At 37.9% G+C, this 24,791-nt stretch overlaps 1 protein-coding gene across 8 annotated transcripts in view; it reads right to left on the bottom strand.

The window, feature by feature from the left end:
- RBM46 (RNA binding motif protein 46) overlaps nucleotides 1-23,359 on the bottom strand; it is a 58,742-nt gene extending 35,383 nt beyond the window's left edge. For 3 of the 8 annotated variants that reach the window (XM_086346203.1, XM_086346206.1, XM_086346208.1), the window contains exons 1-4: nucleotides 23,103-23,359; nucleotides 9,317-9,478; nucleotides 7,961-8,428; nucleotides 6,688-7,470 (exon numbers count right to left, since the gene is read on the bottom strand). In XM_086346203.1, the coding sequence (XP_086202329.1) occupies nucleotides 6,688-7,470; nucleotides 7,961-8,428; nucleotides 9,317-9,467 (1,402 nt within the window). In that variant the 5' untranslated portion in view covers nucleotides 9,468-9,478; nucleotides 23,103-23,359. Of the gene's footprint in view, nucleotides 1-6,687; nucleotides 7,471-7,960; nucleotides 8,429-9,316; nucleotides 9,479-22,579 lie in introns of all 8 variants that reach the window. The other 5 variants (XM_086346201.1, XM_086346205.1, XM_086346207.1 and 2 more) reach the window with 2 other exon arrangements.
- Between the last annotated feature and the right edge of the window lie 1,432 nt (nucleotides 23,360-24,791).

Raw genomic sequence — 24,791 nt, forward strand, 5'->3', positions numbered from 1 at the left:
CAAGCATGACTAAATAAATGTATAAAATAAATGAAATCACACGATCAAATTTGTCAGCTAATAATATAACTATGGAATAAATACTGGTCATATATGTTTTAATATACATCATTAATTTCCTAGATTCGCTGGTACAAAAACCAATTTCCAAATTGCTAAGTAATTAGGTTGTTTTATAAAATCTTGGTTTTGATTATAATGAATTGACAAATGCATGGAAAGAAAAAATAATTACTTGTCATCATGAAAATGAAATAGGTAACTCGTTTTCTAAATCTAGTTGTTTTGCTGTGAAGCAGACAAACATAAGTTTGAATTATATGAAAAAAGGAGCATTAAACTGAGAAAAGGGTTAATTCTGACAAAAGCAGCTCTTGATTTTAAACTATTTGAATTCTGTCTCAGTATGCATAAGAAAAACTCAAATATTGTTTTTTGGTTCTTTACAGAGTTTTTATCATATTTTAAACAAAACCATAAATTTGGGGGAGGTGACCTCCTTAGAAGTCACCAAGTAAAACCCTGATATTTTAGAGATGAAGGCACCGAGGTCCACAAAGGTGGATCATTTCATGGTCACATTTTGTTGGCAGCTGAGACTATAGCTTCTTTTACTTGATTACTCATTATTAAGCTTCTCTCACAGCAGCAACTTCATAAAAATTATGGTCCGTTAAAACAAGTGTTAGTAAGATAAAAATTATGAGTAATATCAAATGATGATCTTCTGGGGGAAAAAAACAAACTAGGTTTCAAGAGGAATAAAAACACATTTTCACAAACACGGGGCCCTCTCAGAGGTCCAAAGACACATAGTTGAGTTAATGGAATTTTCATCTCACCACTTGGTCATATGAAAACAAATTAATGTATAAAATGTTGGTGATCATCCCACTTAACTAGGTGAATTTTAAAGCAAATTCAGAAAATTACTTTTGTTCTTTAAAATATAAGTTTGAAATAGTATAAAAGTTAGATCCATAATTAAAACTGAAAAGAAAATATTAACTTTCTAAAAGTATCAATTTTTCTAGTTAATTTTAAAATTTCACTATAAACATTATATTATTTTTAGTTTGCTGCTGCTGCTGCTAAGTCGCTTCAGTCGTGTCCGACTCTGTGCGACCCCATAGACGGCAGCCCACCAGGCTCCCCCATCCCTGGGATTCTCCAGGCAAGAACACTGGAGTGGGTTGCATGAAAGTGAAAACTGAAAGTGAAGTTGCTTAGTCGTGTCCAATTCCCAGCGACCCCATGGACTGTAGCCCACCAAGCTCCTCCGTCCATTTCTCCTAAAATTTCTTAAATTTAAAAAACTAGAGAAGTTTCTCTTTGTTTCAAAGCAATTTATTGGCAAATTTTTTAAGTTAAAATTTTATTTTTGAATTTCTGCCCATCAATCTGGAAATAATGATAGCTCATAAAAAATAGCACCAATTATTTTTCAGATGAAAACTTCTCAGAATAGTATTTCTTCATCTTACTGTGTCTTGTATTTCATAACTTTCAACCAAGTTACAAGTGACAACAGAAATAAAAACCGAATCCCCTAATCTTTTAATGATATTAGAAGGGATAGCAAATACAACGGCCACATGTTTAGAATATATATTTAATATTTTAGCATTCAATGACCAGAAAAAACTAGATTTTGATGATGTATGCCATTACAAAGTCAAATAAGAGAAGCAACATTCAGGTCAGCCACAAAATGAACGCTGAAAAAAGTACAGAATATATAAAAAAAGATGAACATTCTCACATAAAATAGTTCACACAAATCAAAATGGATTCATCTAAGAAAAACATTGCTTGCACAGAGAAAAAGCAAAAGCAAGCACAATCAACATAGCTGTACTAAAAAAGAAAGAAAATATCCACAAAGTTTCAAAAAATAGAACTAATGAAATTTACATTAACTAAAGTCCACATATTTTCTATTTCTAATTCTAAAAATCTGACTGAAATCACCAAAGCACATCTCTGTGTTCCCAAAGTAACTATGCGTAGAGTTCACACCTCTGCCTTCTTCAGCAGATCTGACTCCTTAAGAGCCAGAATAGTATTTTATTTACCTTTAGGTCCAGATTGCTTAGTAAAGTACAATTCACACAAAAGAGGCATTCAAAAAAGCTTGTTCTTTAATTAAATTTTATCAGTCATAGCAATAGTGCAAAATTTCAGACAAAATTAAATCACTGTCACAAACAAGCTGGTTTGTGACAGGTTCTTCACTCCTGCTTTTTTTTAAAGAGTTTTAGGTGTCATTCAAGTAAAAATCTACCATTTGCATCAGGAATGCACACACACAGAAATGAGAAATGTCTTGCCTACAGTTATTTGTTAGTAAATTATTTAACTGAGGCTGCCTCCCTCCTTCCAGTAAGTATTCTCCAGGACTTTTCTTCTTACAAAACTAGGACTTTTCTTTATCTCCTCAATTTCTGTCTCCTCAATAGCAAAGACTACTCCAGAGAAAAGCCATGGCAATATTGGAAGATTCAAGACAGAAGCAAAGTTTTAGGAAAAGCAGGATTATTCACACTGATAGTCTGGTCAATTATTAAACAGATAAAAATTATGAGACAGAAAAGGCCTATGTAAAAAGATGTGATATGGAATGACCCGAGATGTTTCCATACATCAAATATTTAGTATAGAACCTATCTCCTAGCCCCCAAGTCTGTATTCTACACATTAAACCCACTGATGGTGGTGTGGTGGTCTAGTTGCTAATTCGTGTACAATTCTTTGCAACCTCATGGGCTGTAGCCTGCCAGGTTCTTCTGTCCCTGAAATTTTCCAGGCAAAAATACTGGAGTGGGTTGCCATTTTCTTCTCCAGGGGATCTTCCCAACCTAGGGACTGAACCTGCATCTCCTGCATTGCAGGCAGACTCCTTACTGCTGAGCCACCAGGGAAGTCCTTAAACCCACTGAGTATCCCATTTATTACGGCTTCCTAATGTTGAATAATCAAATGACAGATAATTTCTTATCTTGTTGGTTGGGTACTGAGTTCCCAGGGAAGTTACTCTCTGACATCCTGAAGATGAAGACAGTCTCTATCTTTGAAGTAAAAAATAATAATAATAAGGGTTCAATTTTGGCAAGAACCCCAGCTTCCAGCTTTTCGTAAATTATCTTGCTTAAAATAAAGCTTACTATAAATGGAAACCAAAAAAAACCCAGAATATTTTAAAAATTCATTTTATGTTACTATGCAACAAGAATATTTTGGATTCTAGTAAGAGCACTAAATGGTCACCAGAAGTACTCTGATTTGGTACTTAAATAATGCCTGCTCTTCCTTGAAAAAACTTCTATGTCCCTCAACACCAATAATCATCATTTAACTAAATGAAATCTATTTTTTTTCTCTTTTATTTTTCAGACTTGAAAAACAGGTATAGTGAAGCTAAAACAAATGTGGATAGTGAAAGCACACTCTTAAAGACCTGAGACAAAAAGGCAAATGACTGTTTATATAGCATAGAACAGCCAAAGATCATTAGGGTAAGATTTAATAGCATCAGAATAGCATCAAAACTGAAAGAGAAGAGTGTCAAAGCAAATAAAATGCTACACCTAAAGAAAACATCTTAAAATATTAATAGCAGTTAAATTCACTACCTAGGAAATTAGATACAAATTCTTCAAGAAAATAGAGCCAAAATATGATTTCATATTTAATGAACTATATTTGAGGGGGCTTCCCTGATAGCTCAGTTGGTAAAGAATTCACCTGCAATGCAGGAGACCCCGGTTCGGTTCCTGGGTTGGGAAGATCCACTGGAGAAGGGATAGGCTACCCACTCCAATATTCTTGGGATTCCCTTGTGGCTCAGATAGTAAAGCATCTGCCTGCAATGCAGGAGACCTGGGTTCAATCCCTGGGTTTGGAAGATACCCTGTAGAAGGGAAAGACTACCCACTCCAGTAGTCTGGCCTAGAGAATTCCATGGACCGTATATGTATAGTCCATGGAGTCACAGAGTCGGATAGGACTGAGAGACTTTCACTTTCACTCACATTCGAGGAATTCCAGGAACCAGTAGCAACCTCGCAAGATCTTGGAACAATCTAATGCTTGAAACATGCAGGACATCAGTAACACAGCACCTCTTCCCCTCTAAAAACACAACACTATCACCAACTGATCTCAACCCTGAGGCACCCAGTGAAACTCTGCAACCTTTATTTAAAGGAAACCGCGCATAAAAAGGCACAACTCATTAAAGCCCAAAGGACCCAATGGTGACAGAAGGAACAAGCATGCCAAAGCACTGCCAACAGTATTCAGCCTATTCCTAACCTGCCTTGTGGCAATGTGTCACTTTCCAGCTGCCTACTTTAAAGACCTCTGAAGGTCTGATGTTTGTTTTCTTATTAAAGATTTCTAGACTTCTGATTTCTGATTCTTCCACTTCCTTGAATTCTCTTTTCCTGCTTAGCTGCCTCTTAACTCAGCCTTCACTAGTATTTCTAGTCAATCACAGTTTGTGTGCTACTACTATCTATGGACAAGGCCTCTAGCCTTGTGTATGAAATTCAAAATTTGGCTTGCATTTGGATCTTGGCTTTTGTCTCTGATGATGAACTGAAACTGAAAAATAAAATAAAACAGAAACTGTTCAATTTTTCATTATAAGCAGTTTTGATATATGTTGATAAAATCTGTAATAGAAGACTAAAGCAAATTGTCTGTGCCCTCTAAGAACTTCATTCCTTGACACTAACTGTATCCCTAATGAACATATTCAAGTTGGAAATACTATAACTCAACAGGGGTTGTCTTTGGGAACTACAGGTGAACAGGCGTTAACTATGGCCCTAGGACTCAAGTGAAAAACATCTTAATAATGGAATTTACAAGTAGATGGGTCAACTATGTCTAAATAGAAAATATGACAAACTAAAAAAAAAGTTTTAAGAATCTTGCAAATTTAAATTTGTAAAGAAAATGAACAGATATAGAAATAAAATATGTTTCAAGCACAAGTATCTTGCTCAGCAATTGAATGCCAAACATTCCACTTTGAAAGAATAATTTGATCCATTTTCTCTAAGAACACTGTTAATCATTTGCTATCCACCTAATTTTATCTTTAACTCAGACTGTCTTTATTAAAAGAAAAACTGAAGGATTCTATTGAGTTGACCAAAAAGGTCATTTCAGTTTTTCTCTATCATCATACAGGCTTCCCAGGTGGCACTAGTGGTAAAAGCATCCGCCTGCCAATGCAGGAAACGTAAGAGATGCAGGTTCATCCCCTGGGTTGGGAAGATCCCCTGGAGGAGGACATGGCAACCACTCCAGCATTCTTGCCTGGAGAATCCCATGGACAGAGGAGCCTGGTAGGCTACAGTCCATGGGGTTGCAAAGAGTCAGACATGACTGCAGTGACTTTAGCACACATACATGTATCATCATACAGAAAAACTCAAACTTTCTGGCCAACCCAATGTCTTGTACATTAAATGAAATCACATCTAAGACTTAACTTAGATGATTGTAAAATTTCCAAATTCCAAACTAATACTTGAGAACACTGCTGAAAAGTTTCTTGTAGGGAACCTCCCTTCAGCCCTAAACTTCTGACTCCACCTCCAAATAAGAATCTCCTAAAAATATTTGTAATACCATGGGAGTGGCCATGATACATAAGCAAGTCTGTAATGAGGTACAAAAATTATTCTCCCTTTAACAATGATTTTCCTTTTTAATTTCCTCTCCTTAACAAATTTGAGAATGTAAATTTTAAACAGATGCAATATTCAGTAATATGATTCTACAACTATATAACAAATAAATTTTAAGCTATGATTGACAATTATAATCAAGAGCAATTATAATCCTTAGTAGGAGACCTTTCCATTCTATTGTAACTTTCAATAAGCCAGTATTCTTCTAATAAATATTATTTTAAACACAAAGTAATAACCAACTGAAATCTACAGCTGCATTAAAAAATGAAACAAACTAGTGCAAGGGGAGGACAGTCCAGAGAGACTAAGACAGAACAGTAAAAACAGCAGAAGGCAGATACCAGAGTGACATTACATCTCTTTCTTCACAAGGCCAAATATTTAGTTAGCATATGGCCCAAAACGTGTCTTAATTATCCCTCAAATGCTTTAGAGAAACTTTTTTAAAAGCATGAAATTAAAGAGAATGGTCATAAACATCTCTTAATGATGCTTCTTGTTTTTCATGAGTTAATAATGACAGATTTCCAGATTGGTGAGCATAAACTGTGTCTACACATGACCCATCTGAAATGCTTCTGATTTTAAGCCTAAGCCTGCTCTCAAAAAAAGATTATCATGTAGACTTCACCAAGGATGTAGAAACATTCTTATAAACTGGTTTAAGTCATAAATACTGCAACTTATAAAGAAATTATTTCAAATGAAGATTAGTCACTACAAAAACAGTAAATTGATAAATTAAGATAGTGAACTCTCAGTAATCAAACCAAATGTTCCCCCCAGTAAATAATAAATAAAAAGCTAAATATAGGAAGATCAAGCAGAAGTCTCAATAAAATTTAGCATGAGTTCACAAATTTACGTTAAATACTCACCACTAATGTTGAGTTCAAACAAAATACATTTATGAATAATCTATAATAATACTTTCTAATTTCATATTCTACTCTATTGTTTAAAGTACTTATAAACTTACCCAAATGAAGTAATGTAAACTGGGCTGCCAGTTCCTTTGCATCTTCTAACGTAGTACAGAGTTTGTCTGGCATGAAGTAACTCTGGGATCCATTTGCAATAGCAGGAATAATGATTTTATATACCAAGAGTACTTTCCCATCTTGACTTGTTGTTGAATATAAATAATATTCTGGTGGTGCCCAATTATTTTTGTTGCAGTAATAATCCAAATGCATTACTGCAGAATTGAAATGATTGGACTTTAAAGAATACATACTAATTGGAGTAAGCTTTGTTCCAGGAAAAAACGGGTAAGTGCATCTTTCAATTTCAGGGGGGCTTGGGCTATGCTGGCCATTGAGACGAGCTGGAAGAGCTGGCGGCTTTCCTAGAATTTTGGGGTGACTCTCTTCTTTGTTAGCAAACACAATCAGGTTTTCAGAATTGGGGCTAATCTGACCATTAAGATGCTGTCTCCAAGTGTTTTCTTTATTTACAGGTTTTGCCAGTGTTACCTCAATACTTGCTCCATCAATGCATTTTCCATTCATTACTGACATGGCAGCCACTGCATCTTCTCGGTTGAAAAAGTGAACAAAAGCATAATCTCTAAGTTTCTTTACTCGCTCAACTGAACCAGGTTTGAATTTATTGAATTCTGCTTTAATTGTTTCCTCAGTAGTTGAGATCATTAAATTTCGTACATAGAGAACTTTAACTCTCTGCATAGTTTCCTCATCAACCTCTTTCTCTGGGTCAGCCCAATCCACCTGAATGGTATGGCCCCACAGTTGGAAGGTTCCTGTAAAAAAATAAATTTGAAGACAATTAAAATAAATCAAAATCAAAAATAAGTAAAACTGTTTCTCCAAAGAAACAGAAACTCAAATACATATAATGTATTTGGTAAAGTATTAGTTTCCTATTCACACAAGTTTTTACTAAGGTGAACTGAGACAGACTTACAGTGAAATTAATTTTGAGAGTCAGAAGAACAAATACAATTCAAAGACAGACCTTTATTAGAAGGATTAGGTACTGTCCTTTTTATTTTTATCAAACAACTAACAGCTAAACAAAACTGTATAATTCAGTAAATCAGTAAACTGTTATAAATGACTCATTTTATAGGATCATATTCTTTTAGAATCATTTGTTTTACTTTCTTAATTTCTATTCCTCTTCAAGGGCACTACATATCTTCATAAGTTGATCTACGAGGTACTGCTATTTTTTCAAATGTACAGTAAGGTTAACATAGAAAAATAACCTTTGAAAAAGGATACATTTACCTGGAATTAGTTTTCTCCTAGCCATAGCAGCAGCTCTGTGAGATTCATATTCCACAAATGCAAAACCACGATTTTTGGTCTTATCGGTTGCACTTGGGTAAACAATGACATCTACAACTCCTTCTGTAACTTTCTTCATTTCATCCAAGATTTCTTCTTTCTTCTTTTCTTTTGGAATAGCTCCAATAAATAATCTGCAATTATCCAAGCTTACACACACACCAATAAATTTCCCTGGTCTAATTTCATAATTATTAAGAATTCTAATGGCTAACTGGGCTTCTTCTTTTGTAGTATACATCACAAAAGCATAACCTCGATTTTCACCACTAAATTCCATCATAAGTCGAAATTCATATATTTTCCCAGCTCTTTCAAATACAGGAACTAACTCATCTTCATACATATCACGAGGTATTTTTCCTACAAAAACTTCACAGCCTCGAGGCGGAGGTGGACCTTCCCAACCTGAAAGACAAAAATAGACAAATTCTAATAAGGTATTTATGTTTACTATTCAATAATTCATTCCACAGGTTTACTGTGAGCCTTCTATATGCCATGCACTATTATACATAATGGGGATACAAAAATGAACAAACTAGAAGCCTCCTTCCTTCATGAAGCTTATATTCAATAGAAAAAGAAGACAATGAGTAGTGAGTGCTATGAAGCAAAATAAAGCCACAGAAGGGTTGATATTTTTGGTAATCAGGTACCTCTTTTCTAAGCATGTGAGGTTTAAGCAGAGACCTGAATAAAATGGAGGAATGAGCCTTGAGAATATATCAGAAAAAAGGAAAAGCAAGTGCTTTTTATATTAGTTATATTAGAACAACACACAGCAAGCAGGTCTGTATGGGAAAAGCATACTTGAGGGAGGAGTTAAATGACAGGCAAAGCAGCCGTCACTGCCGTTAGAGGCTACGATTCTGTCTCACAGAAAGTCAACTGGAGGGTTTTGAGCAAGGAAACTGTACTGGCTATTGGTAGAAAGGCAAAACAATATATCTAATAATCTGCTTGCATCTACTATAAACACCACTCCTCTACTTGTTACTCTTTCTGATTCCTCCCCAGATGCCCTCCCCTTTCATAGCTAGAGCCCACTTTCCCCACTGACCTAATCCTGACTTATTTCTTAACTGCTACTTAAATCAACAGTAGAATGTTCAGGGAAAGACACGCATAACAAATATAATCTACCTCTTTTCCTTCACAACAGTAAACATGACTGCTGAGGTCTTAAAGTGGTTTCAAGGAAAGAGCTATTTGTTGGGATACTTGTGGAGATATATATCTAATGTAAATGACTGCATTAAACATCCAATTTTTTGAACATAAAAAAATCCACACCTGGAGGTGGACCACCAAACTTCCTTTGCCCATTTTCTTGAACCATGTTGTATCCAGTCTTTTCCATCAAAGCAAGCAATGCTGCTTCATTCTGAGTACCAGTCCGTACTTTGCTGCATCCATTTGTTCCATCTATAGTTTCTTCACTCATGGTTGCAGTTCCTAAAGCAAAGTTTAAGAGAAGTGTTTATGACACAGAGCTCCAGGAGGAACCTATGAAGCTTTTCTCTAGGTGCAAAAAACCAAGAATAGTTGTGACTGCTATATTCAGAGATCACTGAAGCCTTGGCCCCAAGGTTCTTCCCTACAGGGGAAGCTGGAAACCTCTTTTAATGTCTCTAGTCAGTTAAGCAGTACCTTTATAAGGCATAAGCTACAAAGAAAGGGATGCAAAAGTGAAAAAAACAAAGGAACAACAAAAACAAAAGTGGGAAAACAGGAGTAAGTGAAAGGAGTTAGAGGAGGAAACAGCCAGCAGAAATAGTAACAAAGTACTCAGAAATTCTAAAATGATATAGCTAAAATTAGGTGACCTGAGAAAGTCCTTCTTAGTTCTAAAATATCTGAGTTTTCTTCTGAGTGATGAGAAATATAGCTACAAACATCCATTATCATACACACCACACCCACAAAGTCTTTTTACGGTTCCTCCCAAGCTATCCAGTTGTGTTAATGATACACTTCTGAAGACAACATAGAAGGAAAGTAGCTCACACACCCTCACAGCTAAATGCAGCAGTCCAAGGCTCTGTATTAAGCTACCAGTCATTATCAAATTGCCTACTGAGTTTGCCTAGCAAGCACTAAGAATGAGATTTTTAACTGGCATCTTGAATTCAACATATTTAAAACTGAATGTCATTTTATCCTCCAAACCTATTTCTTCCTGTTTTACCTTACCTCCATCAGTTCATCTGGCCAACTGATAATGACACAAGGATTATTTATTACTCCTTCTCCAAACTGTCACAACCAGAAACTCAGGAACTTAATCCTGAGGCCTTCCTCTGACTCAGCTGATCAGCCACAAAAACCTGCATATTTTCCCTTCTAAATATTTCTTGAAATCAATCTTTTCCTGTATATCCCACAGCCTGTTCTCAATTATATCTTACCTGAATCAGCATAGTCATTTTTCATCACTCAGGATCCACAGGGGATGATTCTAGAACTCCCAAGGACACCAAAACCCACATATGCTCAAACTTCATATAAAATAGCATAGTCGTTTGCCTATAACCTATGCTGCTGCTGCTGCTAACCTATGCATATCTTCCCATATACTTAAACCATCTCTATAGATTACTTACAATATAATCATAATGTAAAGAGTTGTAAGTACAATGCAAATGCTATATATGCCACTATGTGTGGCAAATTCAAGTCTGAGGAACTTTCTGGAACTATTTTTCAAATATTTTTGATCAAAGGTTGGTTGAATTTGCAGTTGTGGAACCATGGATACAGAGAGCTGACTATGCTAGGTTCCTAACCATTGTTCCAGAGATTTTGTCCCCTTGAGACAAAATCTCAGTGCTGTCAAGATGATATAAAAATATGTACCTGACTACTTTAAGCTTCTACAGATCAAAACTAAAGGGGAAATGAGTGAATTTACTTTATCTTAGAACCAAGAAGGCTCTTCTAAGAAATAAACAAAAAAACCTCAAAGAAAAATAGTACTAAATTACTTTTACTACCCTGGTGGTTCCAACGGTAAAGAATTCGCTTGCAATGTGGGGGACCTGGGTTTGAACCCTGGGTTGGGAAGATCTCCTGGAGAAGGGAAAGGCTACCCACTCCCATATTCTGGCCTGGAGAGTCCATGGGGTCGCAGAGTTGGACACGACTAAGAGACTTTCACTTCATTTTTACTATGTAAGTATTAACTATTTTGAAGGCAGAAAATTACAAACGGGGGTGAAATGATCTGCAACACAACATAATAAAAACCTAATTTTCTTAAAATAGAAAGAGCAACATGGTATGATAATTAAGAGCAAACTCAGGTACCTAAATGATTGCTTAAATGTGATCTCTGGTTCCTCCCCATATTACCTATGGCTTTGGGCAAGTTTGGCCTCAGTTTGTCTCTAAAAGTAGAAAATAACAGTTTCTATTTCATAAGATTGCTGACAGGATTAAGCATAAAGGGCTTAAAATAGTAGTTTGCATATAAGCATTATAAATTTATTATCTAATTAATACAATAATATATATACTTAAAGTTAACTTTTAGGAAAATAATCCTATTGTGTAATAAATTAATTAAAAAAAAAAAAACAAAAAACTGCTGACCAGGGACTGCAAACATGAATTCACTCATTCATTTATTCAATGAATGTTTATTAAGGACAAACTGTGTGCCAGACACTATTCATTAAGTCTGGGATACATCAGTAAGGTAAAAATCAAAACTGCTCCCTTGCACAGCTTATACTCCAAGAAGAGAAACAAATGATAATACAAGTAATATGTAAATAATATGTTAAAAGATAACAGGAGGAGGAAAATGAACAGGGTACATGGTTGGGGAAGAGGTGTGCAGAAGAGAGTGTACAATTTTAATCAGATAACTAATATTCAGAGGTTCCTGAGAAGATAACATTTGAGCAAAGAACTGAGGAACCTGGCCATTGGAGTTATTTGGGAAGAACAACACAAAAGGAAAAATGAGGACAGAAGCCCAAGAATAGAAGTGTGCATGGCACTTATGAGGTGAGCAAGGGGACCAGTATGGTAAAGCCAAGAAGAGAACAGCAGGGGATGAAGTCAGCAAGGTAACAAGCTGCCACATCTCACTAATCTTCTAAGTCAGGTGCTGAAGGTCCTCAGCATTGATTCTGAGTAAATGTGGAGCCACTGGAGATTCTGAGCATGAGAGTAATATGATCCTTCATTTTCAAAGGATTATCTGCCTGTTGTACTGTGAAGTCTGTAGAAGAGCAAAGGTGGGAGCAAGGAGACCAACAAAAACCAAGACTAAAATTCAGGTGAGATGATAGTGCCATGGTCCAGAAAGGTAGAGGTGGAGGGGAGTCTCCGACGTGAGATACAATTAGAAGGTACGTCCAATAGCTTTCTGACAGATTGGATATGAGATAAACAGAGATGTCAAGGATAACACCAAAGTTTTGGCCTGATCTACAAGCAGCAAGGAAGTAAGGAAGGCTGAGATAGAACTTAGAACTTATACTTAGGGGTAAGAGCAGAGTTCAGTTCTGGGCCTGCTAAGTTTGAATACCCACTAAATGACCAACTTAAATGCCTATAAGGCCATGGCAACGAATGTTACATGAGTGAAAACAAAAGGCAAAACCACAGGATTCTGACAAGTGCTGTGGATTGTGTTTAACAAGAAAGACACTGGGAAAAGGCAGTGGATACTCAATTCTAGCAAACTGTTACTGTGAGGAAATCCCCAGTTTGCCCAGTTACGCTAAATTTTCCAAGGTTTCAGGAGAAGCCGGAAATCTGCAGATTCATATGTATAATCTCTCAATTCTTAAAATTTGAGTCAAGGAGCTGCATTAACATATTAAAACTATAAAACTACATAAATGTCATCCATTTACATTTGCAAATACTCACAGCATAAAAATGGCATGATTAAAATGTAATCTGGTAGAATATTATGTTCAAACTTAATCTAGGGTATATGTTACCCAAATTCCAACTCAAAAAAATTAATGAGTCAAACTCTCACAATTCAGTTCAAGTTTCTACACATTTACTGAATGTTTTCTATGAACAAGCATTTTTCTGGATTTTTATTCATGTGGATGACCCTGAGGGGCAGGACTACAACTCAGGTGGACAGCAGAGGACAGATTAACTCAGTGGGACTTTCTGCCAAGCAGACAGAACTGCACAAAGTTGGAAACGGCTGACCAGAAGATGTCTTCCTGCCTAACTGAAGTATTCAAACACAGGCTGGACATGCTGGAGAGATTCAAGCAAAGGGGGCATTGCTGGACCATGTGGCTTTTAATATTCCTCCCAAAATTTAATACAAAGAGAGTTCAAGCATGCTATGCTATGCTAAGTCACTTCAGTCGTGTCCGACTCCGTGCAACCCCATAGACGGCAGCCCACCAGGCTCCCCCGTCCCTGGGATTCTCCAGGCAAGAACACTGGAGTGGGTTGCCATTTCCTTCTCCAATGCATGAAAGTGAAAAGTGAAAGTGAAGTCGCTTAGTCGTGTCCGACTCTTAGCGACCCCATGGACTGCAGCCTAACAGGCTCCTCCGTCCATGGGATTTTCCAAGCAAGAGTACTGGAGTGGGGTGCCATTGCCTTCTCCGGAGTTCAAGCATAGACTCTGCCTTTTTAAAAGGACCTACAATCCAGGAAAGAGTAATATCATCATCATGCAGTCAGCTTCCTTCTATGTTTTAAGCCTGCATTTTTTTTTTTTTTTGCCTCAGATATGCAGATGATACCACCTTTATGGCACAAAGTGAAGAGGAACTAAAAAGCCTCTTGATCAAAGTGAAAGAGGAGAGTGAAAAAGCTGGCTTAAAGCTCAACATTCAGAAAATGAAGATCATGGCATCTGGTCCCATCACTTCATGGGAAATAGATGGGGAAACAGTGGAAACAGTGTCAGACTTTATTTTTGGGGGCTCCAAAATCATTGCAGACGGTGATTGCAGCCATGAAATTAAAAGACGCTTACTCCTTGGCAGGAAAGTTATGACCAACCCACATAGCATATTCCAAAGCAGAGACATTACTTTGCCAACAAAGGTCCATCTAGTTAAGGCTATGGTTTTTCCAGTAGTCATGTATGGATGTGAGAATTGGACTGTGAAGATAGCTGAGCACTGAAGAATTGATGCTTTTGAACTGTGGTGTTGGAGAAGACTCTTGAGAGTCCCCTGGACTGCAAGGAGATCCAACCAGTCCATTCTGAAGGAGATCAGTCCTGGGTATTCATTGGAAAGACTGATGCTAAAGTTGAAACTCCAATACTTTGGCCACCTCATGCGAAGTGTTGACTCACTGGAAAAGACTCTGATGCTGGGAGGGATTGGGTGCAGGAGGAGGTGCAGGACAACAGAGGATGAGATGGCTGGATGGCATCACCGACTCTAAGGACATGAGTTTGAGTAGACTCCGGGAGTTGGTGATGGACAGGGAGGCCTGGTATGCTGCAATTCATGGGCTCACAAAGAGTTGGACACGACTGAGCGACTGAACCGAACTGAAGTGATCTCTACAAGAGGTTCATGGTTTCTTGAAAACAAAATGTTGCAGGGTTAAAAAAAAAAAAAAAAAGAAAACCCTGGAAATTAATTCAATTATAAATAACAAAAACTGTAGAAACCAAACAAAATAGCTGCAGACATTCTGTGGCTTAAACTCTGATATGCATAAAAGCAGAGATTCCTATGTGCCTTGAACACTTTCCCTATTATCCAACACAGTGCTCGGTACACAGTAGGTACTTAGTAATTATTTGCTGGATGAAGATGCTAACAGAAAATTAAAAAAAAAAAAAAACCTTAACATGATTTCATACACTCTAGGCATTAAATTAGAATGATTTTTAAAGGAAAATTTGGCAATCTTATTAAATTCTAAAATGTATATATACTCAGTAATTACTAAGAAATTAACCTACGGATATAGTTGTACAAGTATATAAAGATATAAACACAAGCATGTTCGCTGAAACACTGTGTTCAAAATAAAAAGTCTAAAAAATTTCTAGTGGTCTACCAATAGAGGACTGATTTTAAAATTATGGTATACCTACATAATGGAATGTTATGCAGCTATTAAAGAATGTCATAGATTTGTGTGTGCTGATATGGAAAAATATTTAAGAAATATCACATGAGAATGAGTTGGAAAACAACATATTGACTATGTATCAACCGTGTTTTTTGTTTAAAGATATATATGTATATACTCACAGATGTTCGTGAACACAAAAATTAAAGACACACGATTTGGAAAAATTTACAGGGAACTTTAACAGTAGTTATCATCTGTAAGTAGGAACTAAGAGTTAAGGGACCTTAACTTGTCGCTTTTCTGTAACTATCAAGAGCATATGCTACTTTTACTAAAAGCAAAAGGTCATTTCAGGGATTTTCCACTGTTCTTTAAAGACAAAATCTAAACTCTCTTTTAAAAGCATCATAAAGGTCCTTTCCTCACCAGCCCAGCCTATCTCTCTCAAACTTCGCTTCTTGTATGTCAACAACAAAGCTTATCTAGTTGCAATTCTGCAAACGCACCATGTTCTCATACACCAGCCTCTGCATAGGCTGCTCCACAGTCCTCTCTTGCTTTCTTTGCCTCTCCCAAACTTAATATTTTCCAAAAAAAAAAAAAACCAACAAGCAAAAACAAACCATCCCTTCTCCATGCTAAATTAGATGCTGTATCCTTTTGTACTGCTACCATCTCAGAGTGAGGGACTGTTGGGCCCTGCCGCCCCCTCATTCCCCAACCCCTGACAGATCTTAAGCAGAGTCTGGTCTTTGATTCCCAAATCCCTACCACAATGTACATTCCCTGGCACATTCACTAGCTTAGGAAGATACACTGTGGTCTAAATAAACATAAGAGGCATGGGTTCTAGTTCTCAGTCAACAGATCTTTGACAAATCACTTTACACTTCTACCTTTACTAATTTCTGAAATTCCACTGTACACTTATTTCTGCATTCATTTATTTAGCACATTTATACTCTGCATGATGACAAGCATGTTACACACATTATCTCATCTAGTACTTACCCTCTAAGATATTATTTTCCATTTTAAAAATAAATAAGCTGAGAATAAGAGAAGTAAAAGTCATAGTGCCTATAAATTGATAGTGCTTGGTAGGGTAGACATGCAAATTAGAAGCCCATCTGCCTAAATATGGGATTCCTAAACCCCTACTTTATATTACCCTCATTTTACTTATTTAAAAATCTGAGATGTCCAGAAAGTAACATAATTTACTTGAGATCATATAACCTGAATCCAGATTTTTTTTCACAATAACAGTTTTTTAAAAATGTTTAAAGTAACAAATCAATTAAAACTACAGCGTGATTTTTTTAAAATACTGTATAAACTTGGGGGGGGGGAATCCATCAATGGAAACTTTCTGGAAAACTAATAAAATAACTTCAAACTTTAATTAGAGATCTTAAAATCATTTAATTCAACCAATTTTGCTGCAAAGCAGTCACCCATCTTATTTTTGAATACTTATAACAACATAACTTGGGCTAATTCTTTAATAAAGGTCTTTTTAATGAATCATTATCTTTTTCCTTTTAACTTTCACCTACAGGTTCTGACTTTATCCTTCTGGCCAAACTGAACATGCCCCTTTCATATAACTGCTTTTGAAAAACGATTCTCTCCTTCTAAACATTATTGTGCATGTGTGCTAAACTGCTTCAGTCATGAGCTACTCTTTGCGACCCCATGGACTGTAGCTCACCAGGCTCCTCTGTCCATGGGCTTCTCCAGATAAGAATGCTGAAGTGGGCTGCCATGCCCTTCTCCAGGGTTCCTTCCCGACCCAGGGATCGAACCCGTGTCTTCTACAAGACAGGCAGATTCAGTTTCTTTAATCCAACATTTTCTAAAATGATATTCCTAAAATGATTATTCTAGAAGCTATTAGCAGGCCTCAAAAATGTGTTTTATGCCTAATACCTGGGAATCACTATACTTCCCTCTTAGGAGCATCACAATGAACAGCAGCATATTTAAGGCCACAAAAATTTTAATAAAAACAAATCTTTCCGCTTTAACTCTGTGTTTCCCAAACATTTCAATATGATATTCTAACTTTCCTTGGTAATTAGCTTTCTAGAGAGCCATTTGGAAAATGAGTGTATCAACTGCTTCTATGATAGTTTCAAGCTTCCTCACTAACCTCTTTCCTTTGAAACTGAAAAGGCCACCAGTGCAAAGAAAGACATTAGTGTTTGACACAGCTGCATGACACTGACAGTTCAAATTAAGCAAACTGTCAAAAAACAAAAAACTTACATCTGCCTTAGCCTATAACAAGTAACCAGACTTTAGACTCATACTGAATTTCACCTTCTTAGGTTCAACTCACCACTTCCTCCAACCCTCCTCTCTAATATTTTATCAACTTGTGCCCCATTCATGAAATGACTTCACTTATTCTCCTCTTCCAGGACACAACTCTCACATATTTTCAAGTTTAATCAATAGCTATCTTTCCAAAGATAATCAAAAAGCAACTTAAATCTTCCCAAGTCTGACTAGTGATAGTAACAGAATTCAATACTGGTTTAAATAGTCATTCTTATTCATCTTTGATTCAGATTAAAACATTCTGTCATCTTTATAATAAAAGAGAGTATCTACTCATTAATATTATTTGGGTACTAACAATTCATTTTAAAAATGTATTTACACTTGAAGAACAGGTATAACTGGTATCCTAAAGAACTCTTGTTTTAAATAATACAGCTACTATGTAAAGGCCCATTTCCAGAAAAGGTAGAAAGCTGTTCATCTTTTCTTCAATTTCTCCTTCCATGTTCATTTCACCATGGCTGGTAATGTCTCATTTCTCTTTATAAGTTTTTCAGATTCTTCTAATTTACCGGCCTCATACATTTATTAACTGACAGAAGTAGAAAAAAAGCCTTATCCAAGGAAAAGTCTTAAGTCTGTACATCCAGCTGTGTATCTTACACTATACTTTAGGAATATATTTTATTAATGTGATATAAATCCAATAAACTATTATTAATAGTTTCTTATAAAAGAGATGATACTCTTTGACAATCAGAATCATTAAATATTAGCTAACCAGCCTTTCGTCTTTGAATAAACACAATTTTTACTATCATTCCTTTAAAATTAAGAGCATTTTAAATGATATAACTACATTTCTCAGTTTAAGACTGTTTTATTCTAGGTTTTGCCATTATACCATTACTGCAGACTCTGCAGTAAGAAAATACTAGAATTGCAAGTGGACCTTAAATCCCTCAAATTTTACACACTGGAAAATTAAGAGTAAATAAACTTGCTTAAGGTCATAAAACTAGTCATTGAAAAGACCTGGGACCCAAACCCTCAAACTCTAAGAGATTTATAAACTCTGGCTCTCTTCCATCATTTATTCTGTGTGTTGCTCAGTCCTGTCTGACTCTTTGCGACCCCATGGACTACAGCCTGCCAGGCTCCTCTATCCAGGGAATTCTCTAAGCAAGAATACTGGAGAATTGGTTGGTTCTCCATGCCTTCTTCCAAGGGATCTATCTCCCCAACCCAGGGATTTGAACCCAGGTCTCCCACATTGCAGGTGGATGCTTTACTGTCAGAGCCACCAGGGAAGCCCATCATTTATTCTAGAGGGACCTTAATGGATCCCACAGGACATCATACTGGCCCACTACACTAATGACATCATGTTGACACAATGTAGAGAAAAGGAAAGTGTGAGATTTCCATTTTTTAAACATGCTGCAAGAAAAAGGATGAGCAAAGAGAGACTCTAGTTTAATATGTTACCTCACACATGAAATTTACTGCCTATAAGCACAACAGATAAATACAGATTCTGCTTCTGTTTTATCCAAAACAGTTCTGGACTTTTTTTTTTTTTTTTAAGTATAATGCACAGCCTGCTCCAAATGGCTGATTTCTGCAACCCACCCCACCCTCCCAATTACTTTATAGGTATATATCTTCAGTTAGCCCATGTCACCAAAGTTGTGTTTTAAAGATATTATCTAGAGTCCCATGTTTAAATAATAGGCCAGACCCCACATTAAAGACTTTTTCTCTAAAGAGATAGTAAAAATGTATGCTATATTTAGTACATTTCAAGAAATCTCAATCAAAATACAAAAACTTGAAATTGCAGAAGTATAAGATACACTGGAGAGTCACCAATCCCACTCTCTTTAAAAAGAGTATGTTCTTATCTTAAAGTCTCCCAAACAAAAGTAACATATACATATATCTAATTCACATTTAAGAAAGCTGAAAAATATCTAACATGAAGACCATACTTTATTTAGCCAAAATGTTTACAAAAGAGCCAGAATTCAAGAACCTCAACCAGAGAATCATAAGTCAAATCTAAAGCAGGCATACAGTATTTTTATACTCATTTCAAAATGTTTCAGAATCTGAGAATTACCAAAATTCCAAAGAGGCATAGCAGTCCTATACATTATGACAAAGCTGATATTATCAATTGAAGGTTCCAAGACTCAATTAGTCCTCTGGCACTTTCAGCTGTGGATTCACAGTGCTATGTGTTTTACAAGGTTTTCTCCTTCCCCTGTTGACCCAAATAATCTGAGTAAACGAAGGAGGATTCTGAACATGGGAATGGCATACCATGTTTATAAAAAATAAAAACTGGGAAGGGTAGATTAAAAGTTGTTGTACCCTATGTGGACTCTAGCTTTCATAGATAAGTCTTTTTTCCCCAAACTTTGGACTTTCAAAGATTTCTCTTCATCTCTATTTTAAAGCAAAAGAAGAAAAAAAGAAAAAAAAAATCCACCAAAGTGGAAGGACCAAAATATTTAGCCAATCACAGGACAGATACTCAAGCAGCAATCTGAATCAAGTCTTTAGCCTGAAATGGTTAACTGTATCTTCATTAGTGTTAAGCATCTTAATAACAAAAATTTCAAGTTTCAAACTCCTACTGAGTTTCAAAATAGAAAATATATTAATGAAAAATAAGAAACACAATTTTAACAAAATATAAGTGAAAATCATTCATCTAAAAGAATGTCAGTTGTGTTCAAGCTATACTTAAATTCAAACTTCAACTTGTTACGTAAAAATTTATGAAGTTGTGAAAATGAACATTTTATAAATTTTGATTTTTAAAAACTAATTTAACAGTGAAAAAATATTAATTTCAAAAATATCAAAACACACTTATAAAAAGCACATTAGATCTTTAAGGTATCCCTTAAATTACATGGCATTAAATTTCTGACTTGTTCGTTCAGTTGTTATTGACGGTGGTACATGGTTAGCAGATCAACAGAGATTTTTTAGCAACAACTCATTTTAGTGACAGACTGCACTATAGCAATATGGTTGGAAAAATGAGAAGGATAATCGAAAATGTATGGATGTGTAAGTCTAAGCTTATTTCAAAATAAAAGGGTGTAGTGGTTCCATTACCTTCCACTTTACTTTTATTACAGATGAGAGCACATTTTTATTTCTGTATTTTTATTCCTACATTTTACTCCTAAGTTAAATATATCTATGTATAAAAAGTTTTAGAACTCAGTGTTTCACAACTTCTAGTAGTACTGTCAGAGAAGGCAATGGCACCCCACTCCAGTACTCTTGCCTGGAAAGTCCCACGGACGGAGGAGCCTCGTAGGCTGCAGTCCGTGGGGTCGCTAAGAGTCGGACACGACTGAGCGACTTCACTTTCACTTTTCACTTTCATGCATTGGAGAAGGAAATGGCAACCCACTCCAGTGTTCTTGCCTGGAGAATCCCAGGGACGGGGGAACCTGGTGGGAGGCCGTTTATGGGGTCGCACAGAGTCGGACACGACTGAAGCGACTTAGCAGCAGCAGTAGAAGCAGCAGTAATACTGTGGACGGCAGATTTAAATTCAGAAAACACTTAAAAATTGAACTACTTTAAAAATAACTGGAACTAATAAGTGTCTAAAATAGTGCTTTGAATACGGAAGTGTTATATGCTTTTTGAACTCAGGATAAAGCTATTTACAATAGAACCAAAATTCTTGTGTACTGCTACAAAATTATGCATTTACTATTGCTTATATAAGGTCTTCTATAATCAATGTCATGTGAAACCTGTTATAATTTGAACCGATTTTGGTCGTATTTTCTTTCCTCACCAACCATGAGGTAATAAAACAAAAAACACAGCATTAATATGCATATCTGGTCAGATTTTACACCAAATCCTCCTTAAATAAGCATGTCTAAGATTCCTAACAACAAACATGACACCACTAAAAATATAAACCTTAATTTCGGTCCATAAATTAGGCATATTCTTGTATGCCTGATAATTTTTACCTCATCATATATTCAGTAAGGCTACATCGTACATTTCAATAAAACTCATACTTCACATTTCACATTCATATATCAAGTATTATAATGTTCAAGTTGAATACTCAATCTTAAGTCAAAATTAGCAATCAAAACAGTTCTAATTACAGCACTGCTAATATTTAATAATTGAAGCACCAGTAGTAATCTTTATGTCTATGCAAGTGAAAGTCGTTCAGTCGTATCCGACGCTCCGTGACCTCGTGGACTATACAGTCCATGGAATTCTCTAGCCAGAATACTAGAGTGGGTAACCTTTCCCTTTGTCAGGGGATCTTCCCAAACCAGGGATTGAACCCAGGTCTCCCGCACGGCAGGCGGACTCTACCAGTTCAGCCTCCAGGAAAGTCTCTTTATGTCTATAAGGGTACGTAATTGCAAACAAGCTAATTTTCAAACAATGTTTTAAATGTGTTCTATGGAAAGAAGTCTATCATTAGAGCCCATGATGAAGTTTAATCCTGAAAGGCTCTAAATGGAAGTTGGTCCAACTACTGAAGATTCTTGAAAGAAAAATACATCCTTAAGCAAAATTCTATCAACACGCCAATGTTATTTATGTTAGCCTACTTTTACACGCAACGTATCCTGCTTCCTGGTTCTATAGCAATCCTCAAACACAAAGCGGAAGATCCGTAAAAGAAATCACGTCCTTGAAAAGCACCTGCAGATGCCCCGTCTGATATTGACCCGTATTAGAATCGCCATACACGATAAAAGCTATAGAGCATTAATCAAGAGTGTAAAGAGATAGCTTAAAGAAACGTCAACATTAGATAAACTAAATTCACATATGAGGCAAGACTGTCCAGATAAAGCAGTTTCACAAGGATTTCAGAATATCAATGCCAAGATGAACTCTAAAGTCTCCCGACTCCAGACTCAGAGGTCTTTTCAGTACCCCAAAGAAAGTATTTTTAAACTTAGTTATGAAAACTATCTGGCATTAGGAAACAAGATGGTACCCTGCGTGTACGCCCGCCCGCACGCCGTCCATGGCCGCGCACTGCTAGTCTCGGGAGAGGGGTCAGTTACGGTCCCCTCCACCCGCAGCCCTCGGCTGTCAACACCCGACAAACGCGAACCCTCGGGCAGGGAAGGAAGGGGCATCAAGGGCGAGGGAGAGAGTTCGAGGCTCATCCCCGTTTCAACGATGGGAAGGACGACGCGATTGCCAAACCTCACCCAGCAGTCAGACGCCCGGGGCGCTGTCCCAGAGCCTCCAGAAGGAACGCGCGGGCCCGACAACGGCCGCACGGACGCGGCAGACGGCCTGGACCCGCGGCGGTCGACGGAGAGAGAGTGTTAGGAGAACATGGAGGGCAGCAGGTGGGGACGGCCGGAAGGCGGCGGCACAGAGCGGAAATAAGGCGGGGAGAGGGCCGGGCGCCGCGGAGGGCGCCGCCGAGGGGCCCCGACGGCCGGACGGGCAGTGGGCGCTGGCGGCAACCGCGGGTGCAGGCACCTCAGAAGGCGCCCAGGGGTGGGGAGCCCGGCCGAGGGCACCTGTCCTCCTGCCGCTCCACGAGACGGGGACGGGGTTACGGCGCAGCCCGCAGACGCCGCCTGCAGCCAAGCGCGGATCCCAGTGGCGCGGCTGCCGGGACGGGGAGCTGGACCGGGCTTTCTGCGGCCAGGAGGCACGGTCTCCGGCCGTTACAGGCGGTTTGGCAGTGACCCCGCGGCCCCCATCCCCTCCTCACCCCTTCGGATCTTCAAATATTGGTCCTAAATCCGTGGGACCAACGACCACAAACCGCCGCCACCGTTTCGGGGACCAGTGGGGTCGGAGCGGGGGTAGAGGGCGGTAGGGGGGTTGTCGCAGCAAGGGGGAGGGGAGTCCACGAGGAGACGCTCGCGAGGTCCTCGAGCCTCACAGCCGGGCTCCCGGCGGGCGCTGCGCGGTGGCCTAGGCAGCGCACGTGGAGGGATGTCTCAACCAATCAGCGACCAGCCCTAGGAAGGAGGGCGGGGGTCCTGGCCCTAGGTTTAAATCCGAAGGTAGTTCTTGGGCGGGGGAAGTGGGGAGGGGGGTGGTAAATGCTTGGAGTGACAGACACTTGGAGGAGCCAATTGGAGGGAGAAGAGCCAGCTATCCGGGCAGGTGCCCATAGACTGATTCAAAAAAAAAAAAGATCGTGCTTGTTTTGTTGAGGTGTTTATAAAGCAAGGGCTGTGACTTGAACTTCATTACAACTTTTACTTGGGAACAATGTGGATGCATTGTAAAAGTTTTCTGAGTTTTCAAGTCTTTAGCTGCTAGTCTGACCCAGCACGGTCAGAGAGAGAGAGAGTGTGTGTGTGTTTGTGTACGTACGTATGTGCACGTACGCACTAAGTCACTTCAGTCGTGTCGGACTCTGTGACCCTTTGTGACCCACGAGGCACCTCTGTCCATGGACCTCTTTAAATAAAGACTTGTGGAGGGGTTGGGGAAATATAAGGCGGATTTGCAGTAGACTCACAAAGTTTGAATGGTTTAAGTGCACAAGAAAATGGGCTGAATCGGAGACCTAGTAACCTACCGCTGATCAGTTTGGAAAGTTATTTGGCTGTGGCCAAGCTGATGCACCAGATTGTATGCTTGGGTAAAACCAGCTTTTCAAGGATACAGTTGTGTGGCTTTCTGCATGCATAATACTGAATTTTGCCTCCTTTAAAGATAGAGCTTGGGTTTATATGGCAGACAAAAAAAGAAAAAGATGGCTTTAGGAACCAGCTCCTAAACAGACTGAAAGAATATTAGAACTAGATTGATCCTAGATCATGTAGCTTCTCCATTAACAAAGGAGAAACTTGATGCCCAGAATAACCCCCTGAGTTACACAGTAACACAGCCCCCTAATTCACAACCACATGATGCTTTCTTCTAGACTAGTGATTTCAGTTTATCATCTCCATATGTTGGAGGCCTAACGAATGTCTTAAATTTTCTTAGTTAACAAGCGTGTGCATACATATATAATATATATAAACAGATATGTACATTTAATATATATATTAACATATTCCAACAGTAAAGAATGAATAAGAATTTTACAATCATACAGATTTGGGCTCAACTCCCTGTGTCACCATTTTATGATTATGATACCTTGGACGAATTACTTCTCTGAGCCCCAGTTTAAAATGGGACAGGGTGTTTAAATGATTATGTTAACGAATAATGAGCACTTACTGTGTGCCAGAAACAACTTTAAAGGATTTTCACATATTAGTTCATTTATTTCTCCAAGTAAATTTGGCAAACATGCTAGCCCCCTGCAGTCCCATGTTTCAGATGAAGAAAATGAGACACACAGAGCTTAAGTAGTTTGCTGCTGCTGCTGCTAAGTCGGTTCAGTCGTGTCTCACTCTATGCGACCCCACAGATGGCAGCCCACCAGGCTCCC

Source organism: Bos grunniens, chromosome 17, assembly GCF_055505025.1.
Source record: "Bos grunniens cultivar Pamir isolate PY7600 chromosome 17, Bosgru_T2T1.0, whole genome shotgun sequence".
Classification (NCBI taxonomy): domain Eukaryota; kingdom Metazoa; phylum Chordata; class Mammalia; order Artiodactyla; family Bovidae; genus Bos; species Bos grunniens.